The sequence below is a fragment of the Cololabis saira genome, chromosome 9 (genome assembly GCF_033807715.1).
Source record: "Cololabis saira isolate AMF1-May2022 chromosome 9, fColSai1.1, whole genome shotgun sequence".
Classification (NCBI taxonomy): domain Eukaryota; kingdom Metazoa; phylum Chordata; class Actinopteri; order Beloniformes; family Belonidae; genus Cololabis; species Cololabis saira.
This window is the reverse complement of record NC_084595.1, coordinates 4,982,425-4,998,970: the sequence shown is the minus strand read 5'-3', so window position 1 is coordinate 4,998,970 and position 16,546 is coordinate 4,982,425. Positions and strand designations below refer to the sequence as shown.

The 16,546-nt window shown below is 35.2% G+C and overlaps 1 protein-coding gene across 1 annotated transcript in view; it reads right to left on the bottom strand.

The window, feature by feature from the left end:
- The window catches only part of txnrd2.2 (thioredoxin reductase 2, tandem duplicate 2), an 83,342-nt gene that overhangs the window by 10,812 nt on the left and 55,984 nt on the right, over nt 1-16,546 (bottom strand). The window contains exons 11-13 of the mRNA XM_061730346.1: nt 14,527-14,663; nt 7,294-7,389; nt 5,168-5,260 (exon numbers count right to left, since the gene is read on the bottom strand). Coding sequence (XP_061586330.1) covers nt 5,168-5,260; nt 7,294-7,389; nt 14,527-14,663 — 326 coding nt within the window. The remainder of the gene's footprint in view (nt 1-5,167; nt 5,261-7,293; nt 7,390-14,526; nt 14,664-16,546) is intronic.

Genomic DNA, 16,546 nt, shown 5'->3' with positions numbered 1-16,546 from the left:
TATGACTTGACTTTTTTCTTTTCCAGAAATTTAACAACTAAAATTAAATTAATAAAAGTAAATAAATACATACAATTTTACATCATAAAACAGATTGATTCATGCTCACCTTATAAGTGTAAGAGGAGATTTATTTTTGTTAAGAAGGTTATTTCATCATTTTATAAATCTATTCTTTATATTGTGATGTAAATCAGGGACTATAATGACACTAGTCAGTTTATCTGTAGTTTGTCTGTTTTAGATTGGGCGGAGTGATACGCCACAGTACGGCACTAGGTGCTGTGTTGATGTTCTAAAATCCTACACTGTTGAGGGACATTAAAGTACACTGGAACTCTGAAGAAGTTTCCCCGTGTTTATCCTACTCACCACCCCAAAAAGGTTTAATTTAATAAGGTAAGGCTTAACTCCCCACCAGACTTACATAAGTAAAGGTTCAGACGACCTCAAAACGGGACTAGTTTCTTCTGAGCGGAGGAAGATTTTGGTCCGCGGGTCGAGGCGCGGTTGTTACTAGTCAACACAATAGATTAATATTAATAACCCAATATTGCGCTACAGTTTGTCACCTCCACGACACGTATCGTGACGTTTTTGTATCGCAAAATTTCATGGCACGATATATTGTTACACCCCTAATATATATATATATATATATATATATATATATATATATATATATATATATATATATATATATATATATATATATGTATATATGTATATATGTATATATATATATATATATATATATATATATATATATATATATATATATATATATATACATATATACACACACACACATATATACATACTAGTGATGCACCGAAATGAAAATTTGTGGCCGAAACCGAAACCGAAAATAATAATAAACACTTGGCCGAATACCGAACATGGTTCTTCAGCAGTTTTTCATTTATTTTGCCAATTTTTTCACCATTGCATAAATCAAATACATTTGATTTAGGCTTTTCAAAGAAAAAAATCTTTTACAAAATTACAAGGTAGAAAATATTTATTGAACATAAAAAAATGAAAATGTTTTAATTTCCCAGCATTATGTTGTTTTGGTTCCACCTCCTGGTGAATGTTAGGTAAAATTCTTATGGGGTTAGTTTTTGGTTGCCCAACGATTATTGTTTGTGGTGCGCAACGTTACGGGACGGACACTTATTCCACCGAACACCGAAAGTGTTTTTTTGCTATTTTCGGCCGAACAATTTCGGTTACCGAACAATCGGTGCATCACTAATACATACATACACACGTCCATAGCTACATGCCCATGTGTATTATCCCTTTGTTTTATATTTATTAATCATTTTGTATTTATAGGAGCTTTTGAATTGTAATAACGTGCTACACATTTTCATTTCTGTATTTAAGCTGTTCCACAGATTAATCCTGTCACTGAGATCATCGTTGTTTAACGTTGGTTCTTTCTTCTAATGAAAGACTTAAAATTGCTAAATCGGTGTATTTTTATTTTATTTTACATTTTTTAACTTGTTTATTAACCTGATCTTCTGGACCATCTGTCCAGAACCCAAATAGCCCAGTCAGAGCTTTGTTTCTGATACTGATTGGGTTTCAAAGTCGTGACTGAGACGTGAGTGTTGTGTATTTTATTCTACGAGCGAAACATGCCGACACTCGTCGTGAGGGCCGTGCAGCTGTCGGGGGTGGAACCTGCAACTCCTCCTCAGATCTCAGGGAGCTGTCATCACCACACACACACACACACACACACACACACACACACACACACACACACACACACACACACACACAGCCAGAAGAGTCAACCGTTTATCCTCGGCTCGTGCAGGTGTTTGGAACATCGTGCACGTACACCGGCAGGTAAATACAGAGACTCACTCTGGCTTTGTGTTCGTGTGTCACTGACTACGTTTACATGCATCTAAATTCAGGTTATTGCTAATATTCCGGTTACTGAAACATTGGGAATATTCCGTTTACATGGTAATTAATCATTTGGGATATCTGGATCAAACCAGCGACGCACGGAGAACGTCATGACACAATTACCGTCATTTCTGCTTCTTCTTCCTGTATCCAAATTCAAAACAAATGCTGCTTCGCGCAACTTTTCTCTCACCTTCTTTTAAATCTGTCTATCAAAAAAATGAAAAAAAGAGGAAAAAAAGATGAAAAAGGAAAAAAAAGAGGAAAGAAATGAAAAAAGAGAAGGTGAAAAAATAGGAAAAAAGAGGAAAAGAGAAAAAAAGGAAAAAAAGAGGAAAAAAAAGAGGAAAAAAAGAGGAAAAGAGGAAAAGAGAAAAAAAGGAAAAAAAGAGGAAAAAAGGAAAAAAAGATGAAAAAAGAAAAAAAGGAAAAAGATAAAGAGGAAAAAAAGAAAGAGGAAAAAAGAGAAAAAAAGATGAAAAAGGAAAAAAAAAGAGGAAAGAAATGAAAAAAGAGAAGGTGAAAAAAGAGGAAAAAAAGAGGAAAAGAGAAAAAAAGGAAAAAAAGAGGGAAAAAAAGAAAAAAGAAAGAGGAAAAAAAATGAAAAGAGGAAAAAAAGAAAAAAAAGGAAAAAGATAAAGAGGAAAAAAAGAGGAAAGAAATGAAAAAAGAGAAGGTGAAAAAAGAGGAAAAAAAGAGGAAAAAAGAAAGAGGAAAAAAAAGAAAGAGGAAAAAAAGATGAAAAAAGAGAAAAAGATAAAGAGGGAAAAAAAGAAAAAAAGAGGGAAAAAAGGGAATGACGCAATTACCATCATTTCCGCTTCTTCTTCCTGTATCCAAATTCAAAACAAATGCTGCTTCACGCAACTTTTCTCTCTCCTTCTTGTAAATCTTCTATCCCGGTACTTTCTACCGTCTACAAATGCAGAAATGTTCATATCCTTCATTACATTTATGAAGTGATTAGTCTCCTCCTGGTCTTGGTTTCTCCGTGTTTATAAGAACTTCCTGGACTCAAAAGACCAGGATTCCTTGTGAACAGAGCATGTGCAGAAAACTAATTCCTGTTCCGTTTGATGGGGATATTCCGTTTGGCGTTTACATGACCAAATATTCAGGTTTTAAAAGGAGTAACCCAGGGGTCATATTGGGGTTTTTAAAAACCCGAATATGAGCAAATTCCGGTTATTCAAAAGGGTTATTGGTGTTTACATGGCCGTGCAAATTCAGGTTATTGACAATATTCGGGTTTTAAAAGGTTTATTGGAGTCTGGAGCTGCAAAAAATGAAAAGTCTTGTATAAGCCTTAGAATGAAGACAACACATGCTGTATGTTTTTATATTAGTTATAACTGGAGGAAGATTTTTTTTTTCATTATGCACTTTGAGAAAAAAGTGGAAATGTTGAGAAAAAAGTCGAAATATCGAGATTAAAAGGGAAAGGAAAAAGGAAGAAAAAAAGAGGAAAAAAAGAAAAAAAGAAAAAAAAGAAAAAGAAAAAAAGGTCAAACATTTTTAAGAAAGCTCCAGGAGCCCTGGCCTGCCAGCGCGGCCGTTTATCCACGGCCTTGTGCAGGTGTTGGGAACATTGTGCACGTACACTGGCAGGTAAATACAGAGAGACTCGCTCTTGCTTTGTGTACGTGTGTCACTGACTACGTTTACATGCAGTCAAAATTCGGGTTATTGCTAATATTCGGGTTTTAAAAGGGTTATTGATGCATGGAAACACAGTCAGTGTTTAAGCGGCTATTGTGGAAGATTGTTCTCTTAATACAGGCTGATGGCAGGAATAAGCCACTAGCAGATTAGGGGTCTCACCTACACAAAATGTAATATATATAGAGACAAATTTAGTTTAAAGACCAGGGGTCGGCAACTCAAAATGTTTTAGAGCCATATTGGACCAAAAACACAAAAAACTAATATGTCTGGAGCCGCAAAAAAATGAAAAGTCTCGTATAAACCTTAGAATGAAGACAATACATGCTGCATGTTTCTATATTAGTTATAACTGGGGGGAGATTTTTTTTTCATTCTGCACTTCGAGAAAAAAGTGGAAATGTCGAGAAAAAAGTAGAAATGTCGAGAAAAAAGTGGAAATGTCGAGATTAATGTTGAAGTACAATCTTGAGACAAAAGTAGAAATGTCGAGAAAAAAGTCAAAATTTTCGAGAAAAAAGTTGAAATGTTGAGAAAAGTCAAAATTTAGAGAAAAAAAGTCAAAATATCGAGATTAAAAAAGGAAAAAGAAAAAAAAGAGAAAAAAAAGAAAAAAAGGAAAAAAAGAAGAAAAAAAGGAAAAAAAGAAAAAAAAAGGAAAAAAAAAAGAAAAAGAAGAAAAAAAGGTCAAACATTTTTGAAAAAGCTCCAGGAGCCACTAGGGCGGCGCTAAAGAGCCGCGGATTGCAGAGCCCTGCTCTAGACCTCTGTCTTTTATACAGCTTTAGAGATCGAGATTTTATATTACAAGGCCTTTCCCAACCGAGGTTTGAATGAGATTCTGCTTTGTTGAATCATTATTCAAGTGCGACTGCACATTCAGTGGAAGTGGAAGTCCAGCATTCATGTTGACAGTCTGAAATGTTTAACTTTCAGCTGAGACGGCAGAGACTGATCCTCCCTGCTCTCAGTAGTTAATGGACAATAACACGTGCAATAATAACAATAACAAGATGTGCAATAACCATATGTGCCATATCTGTCTGTCTCACACACATTTGACCTGCTTTTTTCTTTGGTACTACCTCTACTTCCATTGCAACTGCAAAAACTCAAAATCTTAACAAGAATATTTGTCTTATTTCTAGTTAAAATGTCAAATCTTTAGTCAAATAAATCTCATTACACTTAAGACAACACTCAAAAAACTTGAAAAACAACAATTTTCACCTGTTTCAAGTAGATTTTCACTTGCCGTACTAGCAGATTTTTCTACTTAATTTAAGTGAAAATTTACTTGAAACAGGTGAAAAATTGTCAAATAAGTTATTTTTCTGGTGATGACTCTGGTGATGATTTTTTGACTAAAAATGAGACATTTTAACTAGAAATAAGACAAATATTCTTGTTAAGATTTTGAGTTTTTGCAGTGAATGTACTGTTTATATTTTGTAATTATATATATTCTTTACTTTTTACCCCTCCCCTGCATGTGTGTGTTAAGTTACTGCTGCTAAACAAAGTGAGTTTGCCCACTGAGGGAGAAATAAAGGATTATCTTATTTTATCTTGCCTCAATCCCGTCTTTCCCGTGCCGTTTCTCCGCCTCCTCCTCGGACAGACCGACACATCCGTACTCCAGAGGGGTGAACACCGTCGTGGGCACCTGTCACATAAAAGCACATAAAGAATTAAAGCTGCAGCAGCGATGAACGGTCCTCCACCCTGGTGCACGTTCAGGCTGCAGTGGAAGCTTGAATGACTTGATGTAGATTCTTCAGACCTGGACATTTAGAGGATGAAACCACCCACGACTCTCTATATCAGGGGTCGGCAACCATAAATGTTGAAAGAGCCGTATTGGACCAAAAACACAAAAAACAAATATGTCTGGAGCCGCAAAAAATGAAAAGTCTTGTATGTGTAAGCCTTAGAATGAAGGCAAGTGGCGAAAGTCGAAAATGTTGAGAAAAAAGTCGAAATGTCGAGAAAAAAGTCAAAATTTTCGAGAAAAAAAGTCTAAATTTCGAGAAAAAAGTTGAAATGTCAAGATTAATGTTGAAGTACAATCTTGAGAAAAAAGTCGAAATGTTGAGATTAAAAAAAAAAGGAAAAAGGAAGAAAAAAAGAAAAAAAAGAAGAAAAAAGAAAAAAAGAAAAAAAAAAGAAAAAAAAGGTCAACATTTTTAAAAAAGCTCCAGGAGCCACTAGGGCGGCGCTAAAGAGTCGCATGCGGCTCTAGAGCCGCAGGTTGCCGACCCCTGCTCTAAATAAAACCATTCAAAAGTTATAGCAGAAAGTAGGAACTATCACATATGGACCAATCAGATGAAGGGGGGGGGCGCACTTTTTGGCGTCTATCGCCGCCACGGTAACACTTTTGACTGAGAAAAGTAATGCGCGTAGTCGCAGGATTGAGACGCACATTTTGATGTTTAACACACCTGGGTGCACGTTACGGTTCGGGCGAAGAAGCGGCCGAAGAAATTGCATAAATTGCGGCAATATGACACGATTAATTCAAAATGGCCGACTTCCTGTTTGGTTTCGGCCATGTAGCCAAGAGACTTTTCTTTAAGTTGCGACATGATACAGGTGTGTACCGATTTTCGTGCATGTACGTCAAACCGTATTGTGGGGCTTGAGGCACAAAGTTTTTTCTGTCTGGACCAATCAGATGAAGGGGGGGGGTGCGCTTTTTGGCGTCTAGCGTCGCCACGGTAACGCTTTTGAAAGAGAAAAGTAATGAGCGTCGTCGCAGGATGGAGACGCACATTTTGATGTATAACATACCTGGGTGCACGTTACGGTTCGGGCCGTATTAACTGCCGAAGTTGTGACATGATACAGGTGTGTACTGATTTTCGTGCATGTACGTCAAACCGTATTGTGGGGCTTGAGGCACAAAGTTTTCTAGGGGGCGCTGTTGAGCCATTAGGCCACGCCCATTAATGCAAACCATTAAATATCAAATTTTTCGCCAGGCCTGGCTTGCATGCAAAATTTGGTGACTTTTGGGGCACGTTTAGGGGGAAAAAAGGCCTTATTTCCTCAGAAGGAAAAGAAAAATAAAGAATAATTCCTACAGATACAACAGGGCCTTCGCACTGTCAGTGCTCGGGCCCTAAAGAACAAAAAAACTAGGTAATTCTTCACTTTTCAAAAAGCTCTCGACGTTGTTTAGTTCTACACACGACAGATTACAGAGTTTTCAAAGCTGTCGCATATTTTCAAGTACAGAACACTTTGAATTTTTAACGCATTAAGAAGAAGGGACTTCTTTTTTGTTACTGAATGTGACACATAGAAATAACCATAATCATTTAAACAGATCTACATGGCAAGAAAAATGAATCAAGCACACGGTAAATAAACACAGACAAGTCCAACCATTCCCTTAATCACGTAGGACGCAGTAACCATAATAAAACCTTCATTAAAGCCCACTGAAGGATGAATAAGTATACCAAGAAGGATGAAGACGGATGATATTTTGGAAAACGCTGGCATATTACGCCATGAATCATCGTAAGGAGAGGCTGGTCGGGTGGTGCAGATGAGAGTCTAACCAAACAGCAGCACAAGTGCTCATGCATTTGTCTGAAATGAGCTATGAAACAATAAGCAGGAAAAGCCACACGGCCGTAAACTGTGGAGAGACGGTAAGAAGGCCCGGCTCGGTGTGCGTGCGTGTCTTACGTTGTCGTAGTTCATGAGCTCGGCGCTCCGGCCGGCCAGTCTGAGAGCGAGCAGCTTTCCTGCTTTAACGGCCGTCGGGGTCAGCTCGGGACGGCCCTAAAAACACAAAGATGTCAAGTTAAGAGATCTGTTCACTACGGAAGAGGATTAGGGCCATGCAGGAGAAAAGATATTTGAGAGGGGGAAGATTTTTTTTTATTGTGCACTTTGAGAAAAAAGTCGAAATGTCGAGAATAATGTTGAAATACAATTTCAAGAATAAAATGTCGTGAATAAAGTCCAAATTCCGCCTTTTTTCCCAACATTTCAACTTTATTCACGAAATTTTGACTTTTTTCCTCAACATTTCGACTTTTTTCACGAAATTGGCCACACTATTTAGCGCCGCCCTAGTGGTTTTTCAAAAATGTTTGACCTTTCTTTTTTTTCCTTTTTTCCTTTTTTTTCTTTTTTCCTTTTTTAATCTCGACATTTCAACTTTTATCTCGACATTTTGACTTTTTTCTCGAAATTTTGACTTTTTTCTCGAAATTTAACATAATATTGACTTTTTTCTCAACATTTCAACTTTATTCACGAAATTTTTACTTTTTTCCCTCAACATTTCGACTTTTGTTTGACCTATGTTTGACCTTTCTTTTTTTTTCCTTTTTTTCTTCTCTTTCCTTTTTTTTCTTTTTTTCTTTTTCCTTTTTTAATCTCGACATTTCAACTTTTTTCTCGAAATTTCGACTTTTTTCTCGACATTTTTCTCAAAATTTTGACTTTTTTCTTGAAATTTTGACTTTTTTCTAAAAATTGGACATAGTGGCTCCCGGGAGCTTTTAAAAAAATGTTTGACCTTTCTTTTTTTTCCTTTTTTAATCTCAACATTTCAACGTTTTTCTCGACATTTCGACTGTTTTCTCGAAATTTTGACTTTTCCTCAACATTTTGACTTTTTTCTCAAAATTGGACATAACATTTCAACTTTTTTCCCGACATTTCGACTTTTTTCTCGACATTTCGACTTTTTTCTCAAAGTGCCTAATGAAAAAAAAAACTTCCTCCTCTAAAATATTATTTTTATTTTTCTCCTGCCTGGCCCTGATACTTTAAAATAGCTGGGTGATCAATATTTTAACATTAAAGTATGATCAAACACATTATTCACAAAAGGTTTGATCTAAATGATCAATTGTTGGGTGATCTGAGAAATGTAAAAGATTGTGTGTGTGTGTGTGTGTGTGTGTGTGTGTGTATGTGTGTGTGTGTGTGTGTGTAATCTTAAACTGACTTTGATGTATTTCGTTGCATACAACATGAATCCAAGATGTCTTGTGATATAAATATAAGTTGACAGGAAAAAGAAAACGATACAAATGTAATTTCAATGAGCCGTCAGCCGAAAATTGTAAAGACGATAAGATGGAGACGCAGTCTCCGTGGAAAGCAGCAGACTTCTATTTAGCCAAACAAATGAGAAAAAGAAATGACTGAAATGTTTTATAATAATGATGTCACAGAAGGATTTGTACATATCTCCTCCTGAAGTGCATAACATCAAACCATTTAAGGACCTGGAGGAATTTCAGTGTGTAAAGAAAAAGTAGAGCAAACCCCTGTGATCTCCAATCTCTCAGATGTTAGTGTTAGTATATATATATATATATATATATATATATATATATATATATATATATATATATATATATATATATATATATATATATAAATATAAATGTTAGTGCACTAACATTTACCTCTACTTTCACAAATGTCACTTTCCTGCACAAAAGAGGCTTCATGTTCATGTTAACTCTGTCAACTGAAATGGACCATCATGCATTGGAAACATGTGGTGTTGTCAGAAAAGTGGTATTGTGGGTCTGTTTTGGACAAATTAGACGATTAACTTTTTGTTTTTTGTGTGCTAAGATTAAAAAACAACAGGCACTATCCAGACAGTTATCCGTAGAACGGCCTGACAGCGAGTCCGAGTCCTTCTTTTTTACCCTCCTTTACTCCTTTTTCTTCCTACCTCCCTTTCGTCATTCGTTCCTTTATTACCTTATTTGCTTTTCTTCCTTCTTTCCTTATTTTCTTCATTCCTTCCTTCTTCCCTCCCTTCTTTCTTTTCTCCATTCTTTCCTTCCTTTCTCCTTTCCTTCCATCTTTCCTCCCTTCCTTACTCCCTTTCCTACTTCCTTCTTTCTTTTCTCCTTCCTCCATTCCTTCCATCTTTCCTTCCTTCCTTCTTTTCTGCTATTTTGAATTAATTGTGTAATTTTGGCGCAATATATGCCATTCCTTCAACAGTTAATTCAGCCCGAACCGTATCGTGCACCCAGGTGTGTTATACATCAAAATGTGCATCTCCATCCTGTGACTACACGCATTACTTTACTCTTTCAAAAGTGTTACCATGGCGACGCTATACGCCAAAAAGCGCGCCCCCCTTCATCTGATTGGTCCATATTTGATAGTTCCCCAAAAGTCACCAAATTTTGTATGCAAGCCAGGCCTGGTGATAAATTTGATATTTCATGGTTTGCATTAATGGGCGTGGCCTAACGGCTCAACAGCGCCCCCTAGAATACTTTTCTCTGCAATAACTTTTGAAAGGTTTGACATAAAGAGTCGTGGGTGGTGTCATGGGACTCGGTATTGAGTCCTTGACCTTCATTGGTGCAAATTAGCCCCGCCCCTTCTTCTGATTGGTTGTCCCTATTTCCTGCTATAACTTTTGAATGGTTTGACATAGGAAGTCGTGGGTGGTGTCATTTCTGATATGCTTATGGGGGACGGTGGCCGTGAGTGCGAGGGCCCGTTCATCGCTGCTTGCAGCTTTAATTATGAATTGGTATTTCAAGACTTTTGAATTTGGACTCAATACCATTGTAACAAATTGGACTGAATTGGATTGCATTTTATTGGACTGTACTGAATTTTGCAAACATTTTGTGCCAGATAACTTCTTTTTTTGTGTGTGAATTGGCACTAAATTGAACTGAACTAAAGTGAATTTGAATCTCTTATATGGACAGCGTTTCCAGCATCAATAACCCTTTTAAAACCCGAATATTGGCAATAACCCGAATTTTGACTGCATGTAAACGTAGTCATGGTCTCTTTCCCAGAAACCCTTTAATCTCGGCTACTACTCAGCTCAAAACGTCTGTACAGAAACCATTTATGTTATATTTATGGCAAAGCTCTAGTAAACTGATGTTAGGGATTGCAAAATATGTGCCTTGAACTAATTTCATTGCTTTAGTGAATAAACAATGATGGAAAGTGAGAAAAAAGATGAATGGTTTATTACTCTATTTGGAAAATCATTTCAGGTATAAGCCAACACTGGGTATTTGATTTTAAATCATTTGAATACCTGTTAATTTATTTTTGAAATATCTTACACAACACAATTTTAGAACAGAACCTGCGTGAAACTAAAAACACCGAAGCAAGATGCGTCAGCTGCAATCAATCTTTCAAAATATAAGCTACTAAATCACTTTAAGAAAAAAAAAAAAAAAAAACTTTGCCGTCTGTGTTTTTTTCCCGACAGATAAAAGCCGAGCCACGGGGACGAACTTGCAGCTGAAGACGGTGCAGGAAACGGCAGGGCTGCGGGGCAATTCTGAAGACATGACTTCAACTTGTTAAATTACCGCAGCACATCCTGTTGTCTCAAACGTCTCCTGCTGCTCTGCGTGTACGGGGATGAACGCTGGCATTCCAGTAACTCTTTACAGGCCAGAAGGCACGAGCACCGCGGTTAAAGCAGTTCTTTATACCGGACTCTTCTGAGAAGAAACTTACCTGAGAAAACTCTTAAATGAGCCTTTTCTGTTATTGTTTTAAAAAAAAAAGCCAAAAAAAAGCTGATAAGCAAAGTGAAAAAGGTTATTGCACAAGATGTGCAATAACCTTATGTGCCATATCTGTCTGTCTGTCTGTCTGTCTCACACACATTTGACTTGCTTTTTTGCACTGTTTTTGTCTTTCGTACGACCTCTACTTCCATTGCAACACTGCAAAAACTCAACATCTTAACAAGAATATTTGTCTTATTTCTAGTTAAAATGTCTCATTTTTAGTCAAATAAATCTCATTACACTTAAGACAACACTCAAAAACTCAAAAAAAAAAAAAATTCACCTGTTTCAAGTAGATTTTCACTTGAAATAGGTAGAAAAATCTGTAGTACAAAAAAAATATTTTTTTTAATACACTCAAAGTCTCTTTGTTTTGAGAAACCACACTGCAAAAACTCAAAATCTTAAGAATATTTGTCTTATTTTTAGTTAAAATGTCTCATATTTAGTCAAATAAAATATAATTTCACTTAAAACAAGACTTATCACTGAAAACAACAACAACAATTTTCACCTGTTTCAAGTAGATTTTCACTTGAAATAAGTAGAAAAATCTGGCAGTGGAACACGATTTTTTTGCTTGTAATGAGAAGATAAATCTTGTCCCACTGGCAGATTTTTCTACTTATTTCAAGTGAAGATTTACTTGAAACAGGGGAAAATTGTCAAATAAGTTATATATGTACAATGTAAGTTATACTGGACTCTCTTCTGAGAAGAAACGTACCTGAGAAAATTCTTAAATGAGTCTTTTCTGTTATTGTTAAAAAAAAAAAGCCAAAAAAAAGCTGATAAGCAAAGTGAAATGTCAATGTAAAGAACTTCATTGTGTGTGTGTGTGTGTGTGTGTGTGTGTGTGTGTGTGTGTGTGTGTGTGTGTGTGTGTGTGTGTGTGTGTGTGTGTGTGTGTGAATGAAACCTGGGAGGCAGAATGAAGTTTCGCAGCTGGTCGGAGTCAAAAAACAAGTGACAGCTCATGCAGCGGGTTTAACTTGTTTTAACACGGAGCAGTTTCGTAATTGTATGAAAGCAGAAAGAAAGTCTAGTGTCGCTTCACTTTGATGAATAAATCAACAACAGACAAATTCATCAACCTTTTTTCATCAAAATTTGACAGTTTGAAAAAAAACCAAACCAAAAACTAGAGAAATGTCTGTAAACTACGGGAACAAGAACGACGTGCTGCGTATCGGTGGTTATTAATTAATTACTGCGTGGAAGATAAGTTTCATTTTGACTGAAGATCGGGAGTAGTAAAGCTAAAATCTACGATGTTGCACTTTGTATATTCGACAAAAACATCTGAATTCAGATTGTTTTCAGATGTTTTCCCTGTAAACCTGTTGCCTCTTGCCCTGAACGATCGTCACACGCGTGTTTGGGCAACAGAGCGCGATTCTTCTCGGAATAAAGTGGAATAAGTTTTTCTTTACATATGAAGGGAGGAGACTTGGGTGGATTCCAGGTCCGAGGAATACATTTTTACACGTTACAGGGTGCTTGCTCTTTTTCCAAATTAAAATTCCAGACTTTTCCCAGACTTTTTTAAAACTGATATTTTTTTTCCCAAGACCTTAACCTTACGTACTTTACGTATACTTGTGTGCCTACTGCCTACTTCATTTGAGATTGTACCAATTGTGTTTATTAGAAATGTTTGTTAGAATTTTTTATAGGCTAGTATTCAATGAACGAATGCATTATTCACAGTAAATTATGTTTTTACTGATGAAAACGTTTCAAAACATGAAAATCACAAGTACATGAATTTCACATCAAACAAGTGTCACAAAGATTATCTATAAAAACACATGAATGGATGTAGAATTCAGTCTCTTCACTCGCATCTTATTTTTTCTGTCCTTGACATGACTGATCTTATCTTTATGTTATCTCATTTTAACTTCTGAACAAGCTGTATCAAAACACATAAAAGTGCATATTTGACCTAGCTCACTTGGTAAGAACAAAAAATAAACTATTTTTATAGTTTATAGTTAAATAAACTATACGTTTTAGAGCCTACCTTTCTATTTCTCATTTCACAATGCCTTTGAGCATACTGTAAAATTCTACCATACATTTTTTCCTCATACTTTATTTATTATTTAGATATATTTATAATAATATTTATTTTTATTAAGAGTTTCACACAAAATTCAAGACTTTTCAAGGTCTGGAAAACAGTGTTTCAAAATTCCATACTTATTAAGACTTTCAAGACTTGCGCAAGCACCCTGTGTTAAACATTATTACAGAAAATAAAAAAATATATATAAATAGATAAAAAAAAAAACTATTTTGGATATTGTAAAAAAGATGTTTAAAATACAATTACATCGGATTGAATTTGAGAGGTTTTTGTTGGTACAATTTGGCACATTTTTATCACAAGAATGGAATGGGATTACACGTCGTGATTAGATCTGGATCAAACTGGGCAGATAAACGTGAACAGATTATACGAGCTGAAGGCAGGAAAAAAAAAAAGCTTAGGTTTGAATTAAATGGGGTTTAATATAGGCCTGTGTTGAAAAAAAAATCGATTTTCTGATTCTAAATCGATTCTCATATTAATTCCGAAAAATCGATTTGTATGTCTAAAGATCGATTTTTTTTTTTTGATTAATTTTTTTTTTTTTTTTTTTTTCATTATTACATTTTTGCCTGGTGAACTTTAATCCCAGTAGTTTTGAAAACTCCTGAACTAAATTAACTTTTCTTTAGAGAAAATGCTGGACATTTCAGCTTAAATTTCTAAATGTTATATTAGTTCAATGAAGTTCATATTATCTATATTTACTAGAGCTTGTTTGGTTTCTCTGTTATCGGACACGGTTTGTCATGAAATACCTGAAAAATGCCGGTGCTTCATGTCCAGCTGTGTCTGGTGACAGAATAAACCAGACAAGCTAAAATAACTTGTTAACTGCTTGAGCTGTTGCAATTTCTTTCTTTTTTTGCACTTTAAATGGATATTGAAATGCCTATTTGAGTTATTTATTTCTTAGTTATTTCACAATAATTATTGTGAAATTATTATTTCAATAGTTATTTTACAGTCATATAATCCAGGAAACACTAACCCAAATCAATATCGGATCAAATGGTGATAATCGATTCTGAATCTTAAGAATCGGAATAGATTCTTGACATTTGAATGGATCCCCAGCTCTAGTTTAATATCCTAGAGCTAACACATTCCTCTGCCAGCTGTTAACGGTAACTGGGATGGGTGTGGATCCACATCCAGTAACTCTGACTTAGTGTTGAGTTTTAAAGTCTGAATTAAGACCAGTAATTACACAAAGAGCTTTTCCACTTGTGACTGTTATCGGGGTTTGTTTCTGCTGTCGATCAAAGCCGACTGTACCTCGCCGATGTCACCGAAAGCAAAGATGTTTGGCACCGACGTGGATTCATCAGCGCCCACGATTATCTTCCCCGTCTCCGGGTGGACGTGCACGCCGAGCCGGTCCAGGCCGAGGGCTCTGGTTTCAGGAGCTCTACCTGAGGACGGGAGGAGAGAACACAGATCTGAGCGAGAGGGAAGTCTGTTAACTACGCAGTCTTTTTTTTTTGGCTCTGATATGCAGGCTTTAATGTTATACTATATTGTGTGTATGTGTTTGTTTTTTTTAACATGTTTCTTTATTGGGTAGTCCATGTAGATTATATTACACAATAAACATTTTTTTAAAGCGTTCGACAGAATACCCCGTTTTATATTTTACCACACACACAACAAACAAACAAACAAAAAAAAAAAAACGAATAAAATAAATAAGGACACAAAACTTAACATAACAACACCCCAAAACACACACACTGCAAAATACGTAAGTAAGTACCAATTACCAATCAAACTCTGACTGAAGACAATAATAATAGGAAAAATAAAGTAATAAAATAAAATACAGGACACTCAAAACAACAACAAAAAATAAAAATAAATTAAAAAAAAGAAATAAGATAAATAAATAAAAATGTAAAATAAACAGAAATAAGAGGAACCCTAAAAAAAAAATTTGACATGGTTAGCAATATCATACTTCCCTGTAGTTAAATTTAATCAGATTAAATGAATCTTCCAAGGATGCCAAAGAATTAACAAAAGAAAGAATAGGTTCCCAAATATAGATATATATATAATATATAAGAAAACTTATCAGAGCAACCCCTAATACCGTATTTAATTTTCTCTAAATATAAAAATGACATCAGGTCTTTCAACCAAGAATTGGGAGATGGAGGTTTTTGGTCCTTCCATTGAAGTAGAATACGTCTACGAGCTACAAGAGAGGAAAAAGCAATTATATTGATCTCCTTCTTAGTAAAACTATTAAAATCTTCAGGTACTCCAAAAATAGAAATTAAAGGGCGAGAAACCACTGGTTTATTAAGGCCTTTTGAGAGAGTATTATAGAAAGATGACCAAAATGAACACAGCTTTGGGCAGGAAAAGAACATATGTGTTTGGTTAGCAGCTGATAAAGAGCATCTGTCACATTTATCACCTGTATCAAACAGTCTATGAAGCTTGACTTTGGACATGTGAATTCTGTGTACCACCTTAAACTGAATCAATGTCAGCTTGGCGCAAGATGAGGTATAATTAATTCTGTCTAGGGCTCTCTGCCACCATTCAGGTGAAAAAATAGCTCCCGAGCTAACTACGCTAACTAAGCTTAACTACGCAGTCTGCTGAGATTTTAATATAAAAATCATACAGAGCAACAATTTCAAGGAGCATCAAAAGACTTGACTGTAAAATAATAAGTAAAGGGAGAGGGTGGGATGTGACTGAAACTGTTATTGGAGTTTTCGGGGAGGATGATTAAATACGAGTTTGTCAATCACAGAACTATAAATGTACTAAATTTATGATGTTAGACAATCTACCAGGTGATGGAGCTAATTTACTGAAAAGAAGTAGAACATTTAAGACATTTGTAGGTGTTTCATTGTGAAACCGAAAAAAAGACATTAGGAAAAAAAAAAGTATAATAAAAAAAAATATTATCAATATCAAACATTACATTCAAAAGAACAATTAAAGCCTGTTTGTTAAGGAAATATAATTTTAGTTGAGTTTGATTGACATACCCCTAGGCGGCGGTAATTTTATTTTAATGTTATTTTAATTTTATTTAATTTTTTTTATTCACTTAGTTGTTGTTTTTTTATTATTATTCTTAATTTATGTTATTTGTGAAAAGGGCAGATCAGATAAGATTCTTCTTCTTTCTGCTCCCTTTTCATTCAAAAGTTAGGAACATTTGTATTTGTATTTGTATTGAATTGTTTTTTTTTGAATGAAATAAATAAAATGAAATGAAAAAAAATATATATTATATATATATATATATATATATATATATATATATATATAT